The sequence below is a fragment of the Balaenoptera ricei genome, chromosome 10 (genome assembly GCF_028023285.1).
Source record: "Balaenoptera ricei isolate mBalRic1 chromosome 10, mBalRic1.hap2, whole genome shotgun sequence".
Taxonomy (NCBI): domain Eukaryota; kingdom Metazoa; phylum Chordata; class Mammalia; order Artiodactyla; family Balaenopteridae; genus Balaenoptera; species Balaenoptera ricei.
Genome location: NC_082648.1, coordinates 15,205,715 through 15,225,994, shown reverse-complemented (window position 1 = coordinate 15,225,994; position 20,280 = coordinate 15,205,715). Strand labels below are relative to the sequence as shown.

At 36.5% G+C, this 20,280-nt stretch overlaps 1 protein-coding gene across 3 annotated transcripts in view; it reads right to left on the bottom strand.

The window, feature by feature from the left end:
- PIK3C2G (phosphatidylinositol-4-phosphate 3-kinase catalytic subunit type 2 gamma) overlaps positions 1–20,280 on the bottom strand; it is a 358,923-nt gene that overhangs the window by 110,810 nt on the left and 227,833 nt on the right. For all 3 annotated transcript variants that reach the window (XM_059934511.1, XM_059934512.1, XM_059934513.1), the window contains 2 exons: positions 7,255–7,411; positions 541–650 (listed from right to left, as the gene is read on the bottom strand). In XM_059934511.1, coding sequence (XP_059790494.1) covers positions 541–650; positions 7,255–7,411 — 267 coding nt within the window. The remainder of the gene's footprint in view (positions 1–540; positions 651–7,254; positions 7,412–20,280) is intronic.

Sequence of the window (20,280 nt, the reverse complement as noted above, 5' to 3'; positions counted from 1 at the left end):
TCTTATATTATAAAATGTACCACCCTTCTGACAATAATTTTGAGTCTAACCGATCATCACTGTATTGTGCCCAGACTCTGAACTTGATGTACACTAGTGTTGCCCCAGACTTGCTTAATAAAAACTATATTAAAAATAGAAGATAGTCACCAAATATTCCAATATTTGTATCATCTTAGAGATGAAATTAGTGAGTCCATATCTCATCATAAATCTCTTTTATCCAAATTGTTTTTCTGGACATAGTTCAAGTAGAACAACCAATTTATTTATGTCAGCTCTTGCTCTTTTCAATGACCTTTTATTGAGTAATGTATTATATGAGGAGGCTGGTTAGCAAACAATAGCTTGCTACAGAAACACTGACTCAGGCCTTCTGCTAGACATTCACATTGCTCCTTTTCTATCCCCTGGCAAAAAGACACAAACTTGTTGTAGAAATGACAGCTTCATACCAATGACTGTTCACCCTAAAATCATCTCAAATGTGAAATATGTGTCTGTATTCATGCATACTCACACATTCACTGCGAATCTTACTTGGTAAAATGACTTGTCGCTTCCAGGTCTGTGTCTTGTGGACGAAGATTATTATACACATATTTCAGGTCTTGGATTCCACTTAGCTCAGGCAATCCTGCAGGTAGCATCTTAGCAACACAAGCAAACACACAAACAAAACAAGATAAATAAAACAGAAACAAAAAACCTCAGAATAAATGTAAATCAAATCTCCATCTTGTCTTCTTGTTGAAGAGACATATTCAGCGTGGGAGAATAGAAATAATAAGAGCTCTAATGTCAGAATTTCTGGACACATCATTTAAAATCTAAATGATCTTGAAAAAGTCTCTTAACCTGTTTGAACCTCTATTTTCTCATTTTTAAAGTGGATATAAAAATATCCAAAAAAAAAATATCCAACATGTTCTGGGAGAATCAAATGCTAATGACTAAGAATAGAGTATAGAGTATAGAGATACTCTATATAATACTCTATAGAGTATAGAGATACATATAAATTATAACACAAAAATTATATCACAATACCTATTTTCAAGAAGAAAAACTTAATGCCCTAAAACCTGTAAGTGAAGTGTCCAGGTCAAATGGTGTGTAAGGACAGAGAATAAAACTCATCTTTCTGGTTCTTAATCTTAGGCTCCATTCCTTTGCTTTTTAATCTTATGTTCTTTCATGACTCTATGACTCATACTACAAGAACACAATTTTCCCTAGTTAAGTGGTGATTGAATTTACTAAAAGTTATTAAAACAATGAAACAATTAAAGATTAAATTGTACAAAGGCTCAGGTATCTTTTCTGCCAAACTTTGGAAAAATCCTACGCTTAAATTACAGTATAGATTGAAGGGATAATATTCTCTTTAGTTATAGGCAAACATCTTAGAAAAAAAAATAGACCTTTCTGAGATAAATTTGAACCCTGAGAAAAAAAAGAATATCATTAGTGTATCTCATGACTAAAATAAATTATTCCCTGCTCTGGGAACAGAGGCACTTTTACAGCAGTGGGAAGTTAAGAACAATGTTGTTGATCCTAAAAATAACAGATAAACTGAGAATACAGCTATGGAGGATGGGTGAAGTTGTGATTGACTTGATGAAGTTCAAGTGAGAAAAATGGGTTTGAAACTGTTTTCCTTTCCTACTCTTCCCACCCAGACTGAGGGGATAGAATATATAGGTGGACAGAGGAGAGCAAGATACCTTCCATTTGTTTGCAGAAGAGATCCAGGATAGCTTTCTGGAACATTGGGTATCCTGTGGGTGAGCGACAAGAGATGGGGCTGAAAAGGCAAGTAGTGCAGGATGTTTTAGCAATCAGAAAGGTTTTGTACTTTGTCCCAATGGCAAGGAAAGTTCTTTTAATGTTTTAAGATGAGCATTAAAAGAATGAATTGTGTTCGAGAAAGATCATCATGGTTATATGTGAAAAATAGATTGAAGTGCGGCCAAATAAGAGGCTGGACTAGTAGACTGTTTAGGAATGAAGAAAAGTTATTACATTTTAAATATACGTAGGAAGTAGAATTGAGAAAACTGGGTGATTGGATATATTTGGAGGGTTGGGTGGGGTCTAAAGCATGAATATAGATTTGGGAGTCATTAGCACGCAGATGGTAATTGAAACCATGGGAATGGATTAGGTAGTCCTGGGAAGTTGTCAGCTGTCTTTCCTCATGGATGTCTTTCCAATGGATGATATCAGATTCATGATATCTAAATTTGAGCAAATTTTCTTCTCCCATAAACTCTTCCTCCTTTTTCCTGTTTCATATTTCACTGCCATCATTGTCCAAATAACAAGAAATTCATATCTTCTTTGATTCTCTTTTTCTTGATTCCCAATGTCAATCATTTAATTCTATAAAAACCATCTCAACAGTCTCATGTATTCATTCCCTTTTCCACTGCAATTATTGTCCTAGTTCAGCTCATCTTCATTTGCTTAGATAACTTGAATAGCGCTTTTCTAGTTCTTCATTTGCTATCTCTCTAATTACATAATTTCTGAGTTATCTGTCTAAAATCCAAGCTAGATGATGGTACTCCCTTCATCAAAAACAAAGAAACTTCTAGGTTCTCAGGTGACTATATATAAAAGTTCAAAATGTTCATTCTGTTCTAAATGCCTTTCTTAATCTACCTGCGATCTATCACTTCAACCTCACCGTCTACATAGGTCTCCATCTGTGCCACAGACTGGGTGCACTTGATTCCCCCCATTTCCCACACATGTCATGCCCATGCTCTTTAAGCATCCACAGACACTTATACTTTTCTTTCAGCCAGGATCCCTTTCCTCTCCTTCCTTGTCTATTGAAATTCTTTTTGAAGGCTCATCTCAAATACGTCTTCCTCCGTGAAATCACCACAGATCCTCTTGATAAGATATTATAACTTGCTTTCTTTGTACAGTAATCCTATTTTGGTTACATGTCTTTCATAGTATTTATTTCTGCCTAGATTTAACTACGTTTTCTCATGTGTATGTTTGTCACGTTAGATTTTAAGTTCTTTGAGAACATTAATTAGGTTTTTATTCCATGTTGAATTGTCTATATTGTTAACGTGGTGCTTTGTAAGTAGTTAGAACTTAATGAATGTCTGTGAAATAATGAATGCACGAGTGAATGAATGAAAATATATCTGTCAGGCATTTAAAACCTATAGATAGCAAGTTCAACCCCAACTAATAAACTTAAAATCAACCATAGGGAGATACATTGCCAACAGCAACTAGAGTCTAGATTAGGTTTTATCTTATCAGTTCTGTACTTAGAGTTCTAGAGACATGTGTGTATTTATTGTGGCAGTTTCCCCCGTTATCACACTATGACTGTCCATTTACTACAAATAAGCTTCTTCCCTAGATATGAATTGCTTTCTAGTTTCTCTGGATATTCTGAATTCACACCTGCTCATTTAGGGCTCTGTCAAACATTTCCTTGGGAAGTAGACCCTATACTTATCCCTTCCTACACACACACACACACACACACACACACACACTACACACCAGGTGCCAAGTGCATATGGCTTCAAACCCAAGTTCTCTCCCTTTCATGTGGCTGATTAAAGGTAACAAGTGCTAACTTTGTCCTTGTTGATGTGCTTCATTCCTTAGAGAGGAGGCTTTGAGTGATGTGACTCTGCACATCAGAGTATGGATGGCCTCATACCTGGGTCCACTTAGTCAGGTCTGTTCACTGACCCACAGAGATGTGGTTCAAGTGCCTCCCTGGCTTAGATTACATGGGTTATAACTTTAATTGGGGCAGTAAGAAAGAAAAAGCGTGGCTAGTACAGATAATAAACAGATAAGTTCTTTTTTAAAGGATAGGAATATTAATTTTTTTTTTTACTTTTGCTCTTCCCCTACTAAATCCAAATCTATTTTGATAGTTATGCTTAGGGAAGCAGACACTCTGTGCCACCACGTAGAGAAGTTAGAAAGATTTGTGCTTGGAAATATCTGATATAAAAATGGGTGTGATAAACATTTTAAACTGGGTGAATGGTCCCTATGTTCTTTGGGAGACTTCCATAATAATTGCTACTGATTTTTTAATAAGAGAAAAGCTGACGAAATACAGGTTTTTAAGTTAGTGAATTCAGCTAGCAACATTCTTCGGTCTCTACAGATGTTTTGCTTTTAAGCAAGATGGGAATTTCATGGATTATTTTCCCCAGATTTTCCCAGGAGTAAACAAAAAGGACTGTGAATATGTGGAAACATGCTGCTCTCAACCAAGGATGAACAATTAACTCCATAGCAGACTCACCAAACACTTGTGGCTCATAATCCTTTGTTAGTGACCATTCATGGAAGGTAGAATTTATGACCCATATCAAGTATTTCTCAAGTTGTAACTAGGTTATGGCACAGTAGATTAACTTCTTTTTAAGTAAGTTAACACAAAAAGAGTTAGTTTGAGAGAGAATTGAGGAAAATATAGATTTCCCACATAGGTAGAAAATAATCTTTTGTAAATTTAAATTTGGTTTTTATTTTATAAGAAGCTCTACCAGAGAAGGTGTGGTCTTGAAACCTTTACTGATGCTTTGGTTATCTACAGAATCCCATAGGAAAAAAATGTGAAGAGAAGAGAATCAAGAGGTAAATAACCAGAAAGAGAGATAATAACACACTGCTGTTTTACATATCTTTATTCACTGGTCTAATTGGTCCACATTGCTGCTTAGCTCTGCTTCAATTTCTGTAAAAGTTTAAATCTAAGATTATAAGATTAATCTGAATTAGTGCGCTTCACTGCCAAAATTTCTTCATTAGCCTAAAAGTCATGCTTGAATAATTAAAACATAGGGAAATTTTTTGCAAACACTATATACCAGAAGCCTTCAACATCTGATTTTAATATTACTTCATGAGAAATTATTTCAATACTTGATTAAAATACCATATATCTACCTCTTTTAAATGAAATAACATCATACAAACTCTTTAATGACTATTTAATATATTATGACTCACATGCTAAAAGTTTTCTCTTTAGGTAGGTAGAAACATTTATTAAACAAAAGAAAAAAGCCCACCAATAGCTTTTAGAATCATTTTTTTCCCCAAAAAGCTGTCCTTTCACATTATTTTAACATCCTTACTTGTCATTCAGCATAATTTTACTGTCACCTGAGAAAGAGTATGAAACGATATTTGTGCTTTTCTGCTTCGAGTTTATTTTTGAAACGTCTGTCACTGGTTGAAGTTGTTGTTAGGATATGGTACTTACTCCTAGTATGCAGTTATTTATATAGCATTTTAGACATTTAGAAATGCTGGATACCTCATTTGCCTGTGTACATGAATTTTACCTTCCTTATTAAATTAAAAATTTTAAGACCGACTGGGTCTCATATGTTAATGTATCCTCCACAGCTTCTGGCACATATTAAATACTCAAGAGCTCATGGATTCATGAGTTAGACCCTGCTAAAGCCCAAAAGGATATTAGAGTTGATAACTACCTGGATATTTATTATGAAATGGAGTCAAGGTCATGGACTCAGTCTTTGTAGGGTTTTACCCTTGGTATGAATGCAGATTATGAACTATAAACCATCTCATAATTGCAATATGACCTAATAGAATTGGGAGACAGAATGAAATTCTACCAATATGAATCATTGGCTGTTACTGGAAAGCCAATTTGAAGACTCTGGAGATGCGCAGGACCTTATATATCCAGTTTATATGTGAAGTGACCAAAGTGTCTTTCTAAATGAAGGACTACATGTATATAGTATATTTAGAAATCCATATTTTTCAAGACAGAGAGGAAAGAAGTAAGGTGTGTATGTTGTTTGAAAAATGAAACAAGGATCAAAATCAAATCTTCACTGCAACAAGGTCAACATTTATTTAGCACTACCCAATAGAACTTTTCTGCTATGATGGAAATGTTTTATATCTGTGCTGTCCAATATGGTACCATGAGCCAGATGTGGCTATTGAGCACTTGAAATGTGGCTAGTGAGACTTAGAAGCTGAGTTTTAAATTTTATTCAATGTTAATTAACTTAAATTTAAATAACCAAGTGATTCGGGGATACTGTATGGACAGTGCTCTTATAGGTTAACAAGGATCTAGTATAATAAATTAATTGGATTCTACTATGTGACAGGTACTGTGCTAAGTGTTTAGATTAATTATCTAATAGGGTTATTATGAAATGTAAATCAGTTAATACACATAAAGCACTTAGCATAATGCTCATGCAAAGTATTCACTATTAGCTCATTTATCAGTCCTACAAGGCAGATGTTATTACCTTCATTTAATAGATGAAGAAACATGAGTCCTACTGGAGTTAAGTAACATACCTGAGAAATGTACCCAGTAAAATGCCAAGCTAGAATTCAAACCCAGGAAGGCCCTGCACCAAGTCTGTGCCCTTAACAGCATCTAGTAGAATTGTCATTTGAAGGCTCTAAACCAGTTATTTTTGATGATTGTATTGACTCCAAACACCATGCTGATTTACAAAAGATGTATTTCTCTCCTAAAATTTGCTGCAATTACTAGTGTATGTATGTACCCAAAGGAACCACCACATTTTTGTCCCAGTAGATATGTCTATCAGATCCTTCTCCTCTCACCCTGACTATCTGGTCTGTCCATTGGACAGTGGAATGAAACATTAAAAATTCCCCTGTTGGTCAACAGAGAGCACCCAGGACCATGACTCAATAGACTCAATGTAGTAAATGTACTACCCTCGAGTCAAGTTGCTAGGAAGTCACCTTACATTTTTGGATCTCAGTTTCTTAATCTGGAAAATAAGCAAGTGATCAAAGGCAGAGATTGGGAGAGAAACCAGGAAAAATCCTTGCTTGTTCTACATCATTGGGTTGCCATAATTGAAAATGAGATAGTATTTTAAAAATACTTTTGAAAAAATTCTAAAGCACAGTGCAATTGGTATAATATTCTAAATTACTATCCTTGACCTTTAATCAAAATATACTGAGATAACCCCTGAATACATCAATATTATTGTGAAGAGAAAGGTTTGAGACAATAACTGTGAACAAATGTTATGAATTATTAAGAAATGTATTTATAAGCTGTACAATGGTACTTTTAGTTTGTTCATTCCATTCTGTTTTGAATAGCTCTTTGGGGAACTCCAAACCATTAGCAAAGATAGACTACTGAAAGAGAGCCATAAAGGAAGCTTATTATTTCTGTTATTTCCCCAAGGGACTTACCATTTCTAGCAGGTTCAAGAGCAGGCGGCTGTGTCTTCTGACAATATTATAAGCTCGGCAGCAAAGCTCCACAAAATCTTGGAAATGCTGTGGGTTTTTCCCACCCTCTGTAATAAAGTACTCCATCTCTGAGGTAAAAATAAAAGGGGCTCTGTCCCTATAAACCAAAAAACAACACCAACCATAAGCAGGAAGAGAAACGGTTTGAAGGGTTAAATTAGGCAGTGACAACAACTTATTTCTATTTGAAATTTTTTGTTATTTTCTCTCTAATGCATGAACCTCCTTCACTGTAGGACAGCTGGAGAAACTTGCTAACTGTAGACTTTGAATAATGTAGATGAACTGCAACAGAGAAGGAAGGGTAAGTTATTTTACAAAGTTGACCTATATCGGCTCAAATAGTTAATTCCAAGTTATAGTTGATGTGAATATTATTCATTAAAATTAATGTAAGGCCCAATTAATAATTAAGGTGATTTTACAGAAAGTATATTTATTGCTAAATTTTGAAATGATAGAATAGATCATGTATTTAACCTCATGGTGCTTTTTTTTTTTTTTAACCTTTCTTTTTCCCTTAGATGGTATGCTGACCCTTTAGGTAAAAAGTTTCAGGCAAAAGCTAAGATATAGTGGGCCAACATCAGTCCCGGGATCCCCCTTTTGGGCCCCACAGCCAGCCACCACTGGGATCCTGTCCTGCCCACCAGTGGGTTGGCAGCCTCCTCTTGAGCCAGAGCTGGGCAGCCAACAAGATGGGGGGCCAGCCCTTCCTACCTGTGCACCCACAGTAGTCTGCCTCATCACAAAAGAAGGGCCCACTCAGCCCACATAAAGGGCACCCCTAGAGCATACAGCTCTGCCGACCAGAGGGTAGTGTGCTGCTGGGCCCCAGAGGACATCTCCTACATAAGGCCATTTCTCCAAGGTCAGGAAACATAACTGACTTACCTAATACTTAGAAATAAACACGGAGAATTAGGCAAAATGAGGAGACAAAGAAATATGTTCCAAAGAAGGAACAAAACCCCAGAAGAACTTAGGAAGTGGAGTTAAGCAATCTATCCCATAAAGAGTTCAAGGTAATGGTTGTACAAATGCTCAACAAATTGGGGAGCATTATTTACAATAGCCAAGATATGGAAGCAACCTAAGTGTCTATCGATAGATGAATGGATAAAGAAGATGTGGTGTATATATAATGGAATATTATTCAACCATAAAAAATAATGAAATCTTGCCATTTGCAACAACATGGATGGACCTAGAGGATATTACACCAAATGAAATGAGTCAGACAGAGAGAGACATACATACCACATGGTTTCACTCACATGTAGAATTTAAAAAACAAAACAAACAAACATAGCAAAACAGAAACAGACTCAGAATCAGAGAACAAAGTGGTGGTTGCCAGAGGGGAGGGAGGTGGGAGGATTAGTGAAATAGGTGAGGGAAATTAAGAGTTACAAACTTCCTGTTATAAAATAAATAACTCACAGGGATGTAATGTATAGCATAGAGAATATAGTCAAAAATATTGTAATAATTCTGTATGGTGACAGATGGTAACTAGACTTATCATGGTGACCATTTTGTAATGTATAAAATGTTGAATCACTATGTTCTACAGCTGAAACTAATTATGATGCTGTAAGCCAGTTATAGTTCAAAAAAAAAAGCTAAGATATGTAATGACAAGTTCTTTCAGAAGGTAATCTGAAAAAAACAGATGTTACCAACTCACTGTGATATGCTTAGTAAGGGAAAAAAGAGGTAACTATATTTCATTTCTGGAAAAACAGAAAAACAAAGGACCAGAAAGAAGGACCAGAAGATCCTGTTTTCCCTTTATTTGTCAGTTTTTTCTCATGTTATTTGAAACACGAAGAGACCTGAGATGAAGTGTTAGTGCTTCTAATAGAGAGAGCAGAGAGAGGGCTGCTCACCCGCTCTGTGATGAGGTCTCCCTCACTGAATAAGAGCAAGGATGAGACAGAGTTTCAATACTGATTTGGCCAAACGTCATCTAGAACAGCAGTCCCCAACCTTTTTGGCACCAGGGACAAGTTTCATGGAAGAGAATTTTTCCACAGACCAGGAGTGGTGGTGGTGGGAGGGGATGGTTTTGGGATGATTCAAGTGTGTTACATTTACTGTGCACTTTATTTCTATTATTATTACATTGTAACATATAATAAATAATTATACAACTCACCATAATGCAGAATCAGTGGGAGCCCTGAGCTTGCTTTCACTTGCCACTCACTGATAGGGTTTTGATATGAGTCTGCAAGCAATTGATTTATTATGGTCTCTGTGCAGTCGGACCTCTCTGCTAATGATAATCTGTATTTGCAGCCGCTCCCCAGCACTAGCATCACTGCCTCAGCTCCACCTCAGATCATCAGGCATTAATTCTCATAAGAAGCACACAACCTAGATCCCTCGCACGCACAGTTCACAGTAGGGTTCGCCCTCCTATGAGAATCTAATGCCGCCGCTGATCTGACAGGAGGCGGAGCTCAGGCGGTAATGCGAGCGATGGGGAGCAGCTGTAAATACAGATGAAGCTTCGCTCACTCACCCGCCGCTCACCTCCTGCTGTGCGGCCTGGTTCCTAACAGGCCACGGACTGGTACCGGTCTGTGGCCTGGGGATTGGGGACCCCTGATCTAGAAGCATTTGAAATGCGAATACAGTTTTGAGTAAAATGTTGTTTAAAACATAAAGATTTTTGAATGAATTGAAGACATTTTAAAATTTGAGCCTAGCAGCCTAGATATAACTAAGTTCAGTTCAAGCAGTAACTGAGAAAAGTCAAGGATTATTGAGGAAGCCTCTTAATTTTTTTGGTTAATTTTATGTATGTATATATATATATATATATATATATATATATATATATATATACACATATGTATGTAATTGTTTGTTTGTTTGTTTTTTGGCCATGCTGTGGGGCTTGCAGGATCTCAGTTCCCTGACCAGGGATTGAACCTGAGCCTTGGCAGTGAAAGCCTGGAGTCCTAACTTAGACCACCAAGGAGCTGCCAGGATAATTGTGTTCTTTATTGTTGCTATGCTTAGCTATTTTAATAAAAACATAGTAGTGAAACTGCACCTCAGATTGGGTCTTGAACCCACTTGCTGGGACTTGAACCCAGCCTAAACCCAGATTGGGACTTGAACCTCCGAGGCCGGAACTTGAACCTGGCCAAAATCCTGATTGGGACTTGAACCCATGCGACCGGGACTCGAACCTGGCCAAAACCCAGGGTCTTCCAACTGAGATCATACACCTGGTTTCAGGACTTAAGGAAGCTCAGATTCTTGATGTCTCATTGCAGAAAGAATTCAGTGAGAGACAAGTGATACGTAAGAAGTGGATTTATTTAGAGAGAAACACACTCCACAGACAGAGCGTGGGCCATCTCAGAAGGTGAGAGCGGCACCAGGGTATGGGGTTGTTAGTTTTTATAGGGGTGGGTAATTTCATAGGCTAATGAGTGGGAGGAGAATTCCAGCTATTTCGGGAATGGGCGGGGATTTCCAGGAATTGGGCCACCGCCCACTTTTTGGTCTTTATGGTCAGCCTTGGAACTGTCATGGCGCCTGTGGGTGTGTCATTTAGCTTACTGATGTGTTACAATGAGCATAGACTGAGGTTCAAGGTCTAGTAGAAATCTACTTCTCTGCCATCTTGGACACATTTGGTTCTAATCAGTTTATGTCATGTCCTTGGGCTATGTCATTCTTTCAAAGGTTGTGCCCTGCCCCCTTCCCTCCTGTTTCAGTAGAGCTGGAAATCTCACTAATTGAACTTAGTTAACCAGACCTTTCAGAAGTGCGTATATTCAAATCAGAAAGCCACAACTCAGGTATTTTGTAGCTGATCTGGGGCAGTGGAATCTAATTGCAGGCAAAGTATTTTAATGAAAATAAGTAAGCTACCTCTGTCTGGCTGTGGTTTTTAAATTTTATTGTGTGATCCATGCTACCACTAAATGTCTGGAGGAGAAGCTGATGTAATAATTTCCCCACTTAGCTTTATATTCATTCATTCAAGAAAATTTAGTGAGCACCTAGACACTGAGGAATTTCTTAAGAATCAAGTCCAAATTTAAAAAATTTTGCTCAAAATCCTTTTATATTTGGCCTACATTGACTTATCTAGCCTATATGCTATGAATTTACTTTACAGCCCTTTACTTTGGCCAAGCTGGGAGCACAGATGTTGAAAACATGAGATACAGCATGGGTTCTAATCCTGGACCTGCCGTATCTCAGTTTCCTCATCTCTGAAATGGACAAGCAATACCTAGCTCTTAGAATTGCTGTGAGGATTAACTAAGAACATATACACAAAGGCCTGACACAGAGAGGACTACACACTTGTGAATGGCTCTATGAGGTTCTATGCAGAGGGCACAGACTGCAGGCCTGCCAGCCAGGCTTCAAACCATGTTCTACCACTTAGTAGTTCTGTAACCCTCAGCAAGTTACTTATCCTCTGTGTGCCTCAATCTCTTCCTGTGTAAAATGGGGATAAGAGCACTTGACTACTGGGATTGCTGAGAGGATTAAATGAGCTAAAGCATGTAAAAGTACTTAGAACATAGCCTGGCACATAGTAAACACTCAATAAATTTTAAATACTCTAATTAGTCCCCAAACTAATAAAAATGTTCTAGAGCTGAACCTAGTCGAAGCTAAATCTCCCTTTCTCTTCAAAAATGCCATCTGTAGAATCCCATCTCTCCTTCAAGGTTTAATTTACTCCCAGCTCTTCCATGTAACCTCTTTGGTTGCATAAGCCCTTAAGTGGACCTTTGAATTTGGTAGCATTTTTTACATATCACTCTTCCACAGAGTCATCACTACTGCTAACATTTTAGTGAGTTTTAGCAATATCCTAGACTTCCATAATCAGAATAAAATCTTAATTTTGTATATAAAAGTTTTCCAACTCTTTTTTCTTACTCTCTATACTGTTGTATATTTGCTATATTGAATGAGACTTTTGAAATAATTTTGAAAGAGCACTAAAGTTTACAACTTCCTGAAATTTTCTTTTCTAACATGATAGATACGCTTTTCTTTTCAATAGAGAAATGTATGTTTGACCAAAGCGATTTCTCTTGGAAAGTTTTTGTAGTTATGCTTAAGTTCATGTGATAACACATTTCCTTCTTCCATGGTAACGACCATTATAAATCAGATGAAGAAACATTATAGCAGAGAGTCAAATACACAAAGGAAACATATCTGTTAGAGAAAATATAAACTAATAATAATACTGAAGAACCCAAGTTTAGCTGTGTTTAAATTATTATCATAGTTTAAAATGCTGCATCTTTTCTATATGATTTGCATGGCTCACTTCTGAGCAATTTTAAAAAATAACTCAGAATTAGACTAAAATTTTTCTAGAAATGGAAAGAAACCTCACGTGTGAAACAGAATCCTATCCCATCCCTACAGGCTGTAAGAGCTGTAGCTGGTACGTGATTTATCAATCTACTCAAATGTGAACGTAATCCTAGGTTGCAGAATTAGTGTACTGGAGCGTATGTCTGAAGTTTAAGCAGGACTTATAAACCTGAGATATAAATTGGCTGTGGCAAGAGGGAAGATTGGAAATGATTTCATCTCTTAGAATCTATACTGTGTTGCATTCTGAATAAAATGTTGAAAATCTCTCATTTATAGCTGTGCAAATAAACCAGAAATTTCTTGTTGTGACTATCCTACCTTTTTTTTTTTTTTCTTTTCCAGATAAGTGGTTTTACTATTACCTGCCTAAGTCCTAACTATTCATGCTTCTGTACCTTTTACCTGTATAGTTTCCCACTTCTGGACATCTTTTCTATTTCTCTCTCTCTCTCACCTGATGTTGTAATACTAAGGGATCAGGATCAAAAATTTTTTCTTTTAAGAAGTCTTCTTCTTTTTTTTTTAATCCCAAAGGCTATGCATTTATTCCTTTCTAAATGGTATATAATTTCATTTTAGGACAATTAAATATGTGTTTGCATTAATGAATATATGAAATAACAAAATTATTGCAATGGAGAACAAATTAGTAGTTGCCAGGGGTTAAGGATAGAGGGGGATCGGGGGGTGAGAGGGAAGTGGGGTAACATGAAGCATCCTGGGGGTGATGGAGCTGTTCTGTATTTGGATGGTATCAATATTAATAAGCTGGTCATGATATTGTACTGTAATTTTATAAGATGTTACCATTGGGGGGAACTGGTAAAGGGCACATGGGATCTCTTTGTATTACATCTTAAAACTGCATGTGAATCTACAATTATCTCAAAATAAAATGTTTAATTAAAATTTGTACAAGACATATGGATATAAATATTGATAGGAGCCTTGGATGTAACTGATACCAGTTTGCTGGAGACAGTACAGTGAGAAGAGAAGAGGACTAAGATAAATCTTCAGGAATCTGACATCTAGTGGCTTGGTAGAAGGGAATCATCCTGCATTGGATACTGAGTAGGGGAGAAAAACTAGAGGGTGATGATGCATCATAGAAGGCAAGCAAAGAGGGTATTATGAAGAAGAAATAGTCAACACTGTTGAAATCTGCTGCTAAATTAGGTAAAATGAGGAATAAATATTGTTGGGTTTAGCATTATGGTCATCGTTGATTTTATCAAGTAATGAAGAATAAAGCCAGATTGAAGTGGTTATGGAATAGGAGGTAAGAAAAGGAGACCAGGAGTTTAGAACCTCCTGCAGGAAATTTGGGAAGGTGAGCAAAATGGCATAGAAACTATTTTTTTGAGGCAAGGCTAAACTTTGGAGCCATAAGCATATTTAACAGGATTATTTAAAAGAGAGAGGAGGGAATTCCCTGGTGGTCCAGTGGTTAGGACTTGGAGCTTTCACTGCTGTGGCACAGGTTCAATCCCTGGTCGGAGAACTAAGATTCCCACAAGCCACACAGCATGGCTAATAAATAAATAAATAAATGGGAGAGGAATGCAAGGAAAAATGAATTATTGATAGCATAATGTATGTAAGAAGATGGGAGGGAAATGGTTCCAAAGCACAGATGGAGGTATTGGCTTTAGAAATGAAAAACTAATCTTCTATTATCACAAGAAAGAAGTTTATATGCAGATATAAGTTTGTGAGTTTTGTACTGAGTACAAAAGCAGGTTCTGTTCTGTTTCTTTTTATTTTTCCCCAAAAAAGTAGGAGGTGTCGTTGTCTGTCTAAAATAAGTAGTAGTAAATAATGGGTTGGAGAGATCTGAGGTTTATCCTGTGAGGATAAGTATTGTGGGATTGCTGGGCCATGAGGATGGCCCATTTGAAACTGAGGACAACATCTGCCCTGTTGTGTCAATGCTTTCTTGCAGTGCTAGGCTGCTCAGTGTCACTAGCCCTCACAGTGGAGACTGCCCTATTCTGAAATACATTATTAAGGTAATGGACCAAGCATGCTAACTGTAATGGATGCGCTCTGATATAGCAGAGGTGCTGTATCCTTAAAATGAGCATTCTTTCATTTATTGAACTATTCCTTAAACAAATATGTACATACTTGAAAAATGAATGATGTTTGATTTTAAAGTATCGAGTACATAAGCTATTTGAGGACATAATTATTCACAGAAGCAACTTCCTTATATGTGAATTATGCAGTCTAAATAGTACCACTGGGCTTCATCCCAGCAGTTCAGGGTGGTCTTTGGCCATACCGAGTTCAACAAAACAGTCCCTGGCGAGCTCGGAAAACTGGAGTCACATCCCATGAGCACTTAACTTCTATTAGATTAATGATTCCTATTAGATGTATTTTTTTTTAATGTAAGAAAAAAATTAAAAGAGAGTGAGCAATTGTGCCTGATTTTTCAGTCATAAAAGAGCATATTGCCCATAGATGGGAGAGTGGCCCTGCTATTGTAACACCTGGTTTTAATGTCTGAATGCCTCCCATCATGCAAACATCTTGCAACACACTTGATTATAGTTGTTAAAGACATGAATTTAATATATATCATGGCCATAAATGCGGATAACTATGTCATCTGGTACTAACTAAAGAAACAGCCATCTTTCCCAATGCTGAAGAGGAAACAGTGTGTTGGAATTACTGAGAAATGGAATTACCAGATTCCCACATGGCACCTGCCCAAGGTGGACTATAGCAATGAAGACTTGTATCTTAGTTTGTGATTCGTAAATTAGAGAAAATAACAGTAGCTACCGCAAAGAGTTCCTGTGAGGATTAATTAAGCTAATGCACATCAAGTATTGATAAGGCTTTAAAGGGTTAATTTTGACTTTTCCGTTTAGAATCTGATCCCATATACTGGATGACACAGCACCACCCTAAGAAGCATTGCTTTCTGCCACTCCCAGTGACATTTCACCACAATCTGAGAAAAGCTATGTGTTTCAGTAGTGGTGATGTAGGCAGGGGATATGGAGAGAGGACTGGAAAGACAGAGAACTCAAGCAAGGATTCATGATGATAGAATCTGTCTTCTGTGCTCTGTGAACATACTTATTTCTTCCTTTTATAGGATAGTTCATCTAATATTTACTTGAGCAATGGATAAAGCCTGTAAATGGACACATACAAATGGACATTGAAAGGCTCGAGGGCTGAATATGTATTTGTACCCTGAACTGAAATGTGGGACTCAGTAATGAGGTGCATTTTATGTTTATTATTGAAATTATTATTAATTTCATGAATTAAAAATGTTTTGTCCCCAGGAAATATCATAGTAACATTAAAATATATTGTTTTAAAGATTCCTAAAAGCTGCAGACTCCCATCATAGTGAATGGTGATATTAGCATACAAATAAATGACTACAGAGTACATTGGGCAATGTTTAAGCCTACACTTTTCCTGATATCACAAATGACCTACATTTCAGAGAGCACATTTTGCTGTCCAACAGATAGAACACAAGTCTCTTGTCTCATATCCATGAGTTATTTGAGAAGGCAGATTTGCAATCTCCATTGGATAGGATAGAACCTTGTATAATTAGACAACACAAGAAACCTCATATGTGCAATATAATAAGAACATAAGGGTGCATGTACTATTACAAAAAGAACATTTAACACCCTGTGAGAGCTCCAAGCTCTCAGCAATTATTAACTAAGGAGACCCTCACCAATAATCTCTTAAGTGTAAAACATGTTTTTTCCCTGGTCTAGCCTCTTTTATAAATACACTGTGGGTCCTAAGTTAGACTCTGGGAGGTCCCTGATCTTTAACTGCTTAATAACTTTAGATACTGACTCTGGAGTTCCTCCCAGGCTCAGGTACACTGTCTCTCTTATTTGAAGAGGGTAGTTAAAACAACTACCTCTTCACAAGGCCTACTTTCCTAAGTCTGATATTTTGGGTGTGAGTTTATAGTAGATCAGGATTTTATGAGAATGGCAACAGAATGGTCAGTTCCTCCAAATTCCCATGTTTCCCCCACCTTGAGCTTGAGTTCAAGGGAAAGTGCACAGTTATACTTTGCATGGAATTCCAGTGTATGCTTGGAACAGAAATTAGTCTGGATATAGGGAAAAGATTATTAATGCTATAATGCTTGGGTGACAACGAATGGTAGTATCGCATTTTAAATACGATAAGATTTTAAAATCAGGTTGAAGGTATAAATCAAGAATAGCCCAAGTTACCTCTGAAAACATTTAAATCACTCTTAAAGTTACCATAGGCATGATCAATATTTATGTATAAAGCTTGAAATGGACCTTTTATCTCTTACCAAGTTTAACATCAGGAGTGTCTCCCCCAGCACAGAAGCAGGTACTGTTTCTTCATTTGGGTACCAGAAGAAGTTCTAATACTAGGCTCATGTTTAGGAGATATCTGTAGTCTTTCTTCAAAAACTAGACTCAGACTCAGGGTTATGAGATGCTTATATTGACAGGCACATTGTACCTTAGACCAGCTAAGGAGTCAGCACTCATGTCTGCCATCTTAAGCATGCTTTGTTCTCACTGGGTGCAGGAAAGCAGAATCCTTACACTATTTAAATTGTTTTCTCTCTCTCCTTACCTCCTTCCCTATCTTTGTTCCCCTCTGTGTCACAAACTTTTCTTCCTTTCTCAAGCACCCTTCACTCTTTTCATCTGAAAATGTGCAAGTCTCTTTTTGAAGAAAACTCATGGTTGGGTGGTTGGGTTTTTTAATTAGAGAAACTGTTTTTTTTTTACTTATAATGGGAGGGAGGTAAATATAAAGGAAGTTACTCAAAAGAAAGCAGGTGATAAAGCATAGTGGAATGATAAATTGAAGTAGACGAGGGAAAAACAACAGTGAGAAGATGGGAATGACAAAATAAACTTCATTTCTTGAAACAGTGAGAGTGCTTTGGAAAATCCAAAGCCCTATTCAAATGCTAGGTGTAGTTTGCCTGAGATTGACTTTGTGACTGGAGAAGGCCTTTGTGAAAATTACAGTGTACCAAATTTTTTTTTCAGTTATTTCGCTGTGGTAAAATACATATAACATAAAACGTACCATCTTAAACCATTGTTAAGTGTACAGTTCAGTGGTATTAAATATATTCATCATGTTGTGCAACCATCACCACCATTCACCTCCACAATTCTTTTCATCTCTTAACACTGAAATTCTATACCCATTAAACAATAACTCCCCATTCCCCCCTCCCCAAGGCTCCTGGTCACCACCACCTTAGTTTCTGTATCTCTGTAGCTATGATTTGGACATCATGTAAGTGGAATCATACAGTCATTTGTCTTTTTGAGACTGGCTTATTTTGCTTAGTGCAATGTCCTCAGGATTCAACCATGCTGTGGCGTGTGTCAGAATTATTCCTTTAAGAATGAATAATAGTCTACGGTATGTATACTCCATATTCTGCTTATCCATTCATCTGTTGATGAACATTTGGATTGCTTCCACATTTCAGTTATTGTGAATAATGTTGTTATAAACATGGTTGTACAAATATCTCTTTGATACTCTGCTTTCAATTCCTTTGGGTATATTCCCAGAAGCAGAATTGCTGGATCATATGGTAATTCCATTTTTAATTTTGTGAGTAACAGCCATACTGTTTTCCACAGTAGCTGTACTATTTTATATTCCCACTGACATTGCACAGGGGTTCCAATTTCTCCACATCCTTGTCAAAACTTATTTTCTGTTTTTTGACAGTAGCCATCCTAAATGGTTATGAGGTAGTATGTATCAAATTTTGAGTCTCATCCCCCAGACTCCCACATGTAAAAACCATCAGGTAAAAAAATCCCTGGGTAAATTTCCAGTTAGAATAACAGAATATGGCAAATTCTTAATAATTTTATCTTCAGAAAAACTGCTGCTTCTCAGGTCAAGAAAAGTAAATTGTATGGCATTTTTGTAGTGATCCTTCAATTAACCAAAATTGAGCCTCTGCTACATGTCAGGCACTAGCTAGGCGCTTAAGATACAAAGATGTTCTTATGGCACTCACAGTTGGAGAGGTATTGATAGTGTGTTTTTCCTCTAGAAAGTTCAGATGAAATTGAAACCTGCTTTGAGTTAAAGGAACCAGAGTGTTTCTTAATAAACAATCTTGTGAAAACAGACCAGTGAAACATCTAATTTCAAAGAACACTAAGGTAGTAATTAAAGCATGTGGGAGATCATTAATACCTATATGGCATTTGGATTACTATGAATATTGTACTAAACCAGAATGACTGGAGTAAGACAAAAATTAATCTTTTAATCTGCTAATGGAGTTTTTTCCCAAAGATGGTTAAATTGAGGATATTTAGAATATAAATAATATAATACTCAAATTAGAGCTTAAACATTAAACATTTTTAAATTAATGGTAATTAAATATGGAAGACAGTGTCAAAACGATTATAGATACAGATAATCTTTATGACTAATATTGAGATGAAAATTCTGAGATCAGTTATATTAGGTGATTGTTGATCTGTTGGGATAAAACTTGAAAATCGGGTATAAATCATGTTGTTAAAAAGACAGATATATAATATTTTGATCACCCAGTTGTATATATTTTAATAGGAAAAGAACAGAGTTTGACTTTTGTTGAGTTCTGGAATGATTTTTCATCTGTTTTAAATGGATTTATGTCCTAGAGTGTGGTGGTAAATATTTAATAACCAGCTCACTTACTTTTTTTAGGAAAAAAAAAAAGCTCTGATTTGTGACATTTGCCAGTTTCCATGGTGTATATTCTCCCACCATGGCTGATTTCAGGCTACCAGTGGAATGTCATTGAATGTGGAGTTGAGAAAGAATACACATAATAGGCTCTTCCAAGCCAGTGTGAGCCAGCTCCAGCACACCTCTGCTCATGTCTAAAATTGTATCAGAAGTCAAAAGTGACTTGGTGAAAAACATTACAATCCAAATAAACCTAATAGTGCAATCTAATATATCAGTCAACAAACTTCAAAGTCAGAGAAGTTCAATTTATAAATTTAAAAAGTACCAAAAAAGTACTTTAAAAAGTACCAAAATAAGATATTTAGATAACTTTGAACAAAAAGAAACAATAATTACCTAAAGATGCAATCTCATTTCTTGTCACTTCATTTGGAATACTTACATTATAATTAATTCCAACAAACATTTATAGAGCCTTTACTCAGTGCTAGGAACTCTTCCAAGCATTTTACATATATCAATTAATTTAATCTTCAAAACAAATCTGTTTTTTATAAAAGATTAAACTGAAGCATACAGAGCCATTTGTTTAAGGTCACATCATTAGTAAATGATAGTAAGGGATTAAAAAAAAAAAAAGCATAGTCTATCTCCAGGGTACCTGCCTTTAACTACTGCTCATACAGCCTCTAAAATTATCTAGAAATAAGGCTGCAAGAAAGACTTCATGCAAGTCTGGCATTACAAAGTGAAAGACCATACAGACTGGAAATATCGTCTGAAAAAATAAAAGTATGAAACAATGAGTTAGGAGAACGATAAACATCACCAATAAAGGCCTTCCTCAATTTCTCCTCCTCT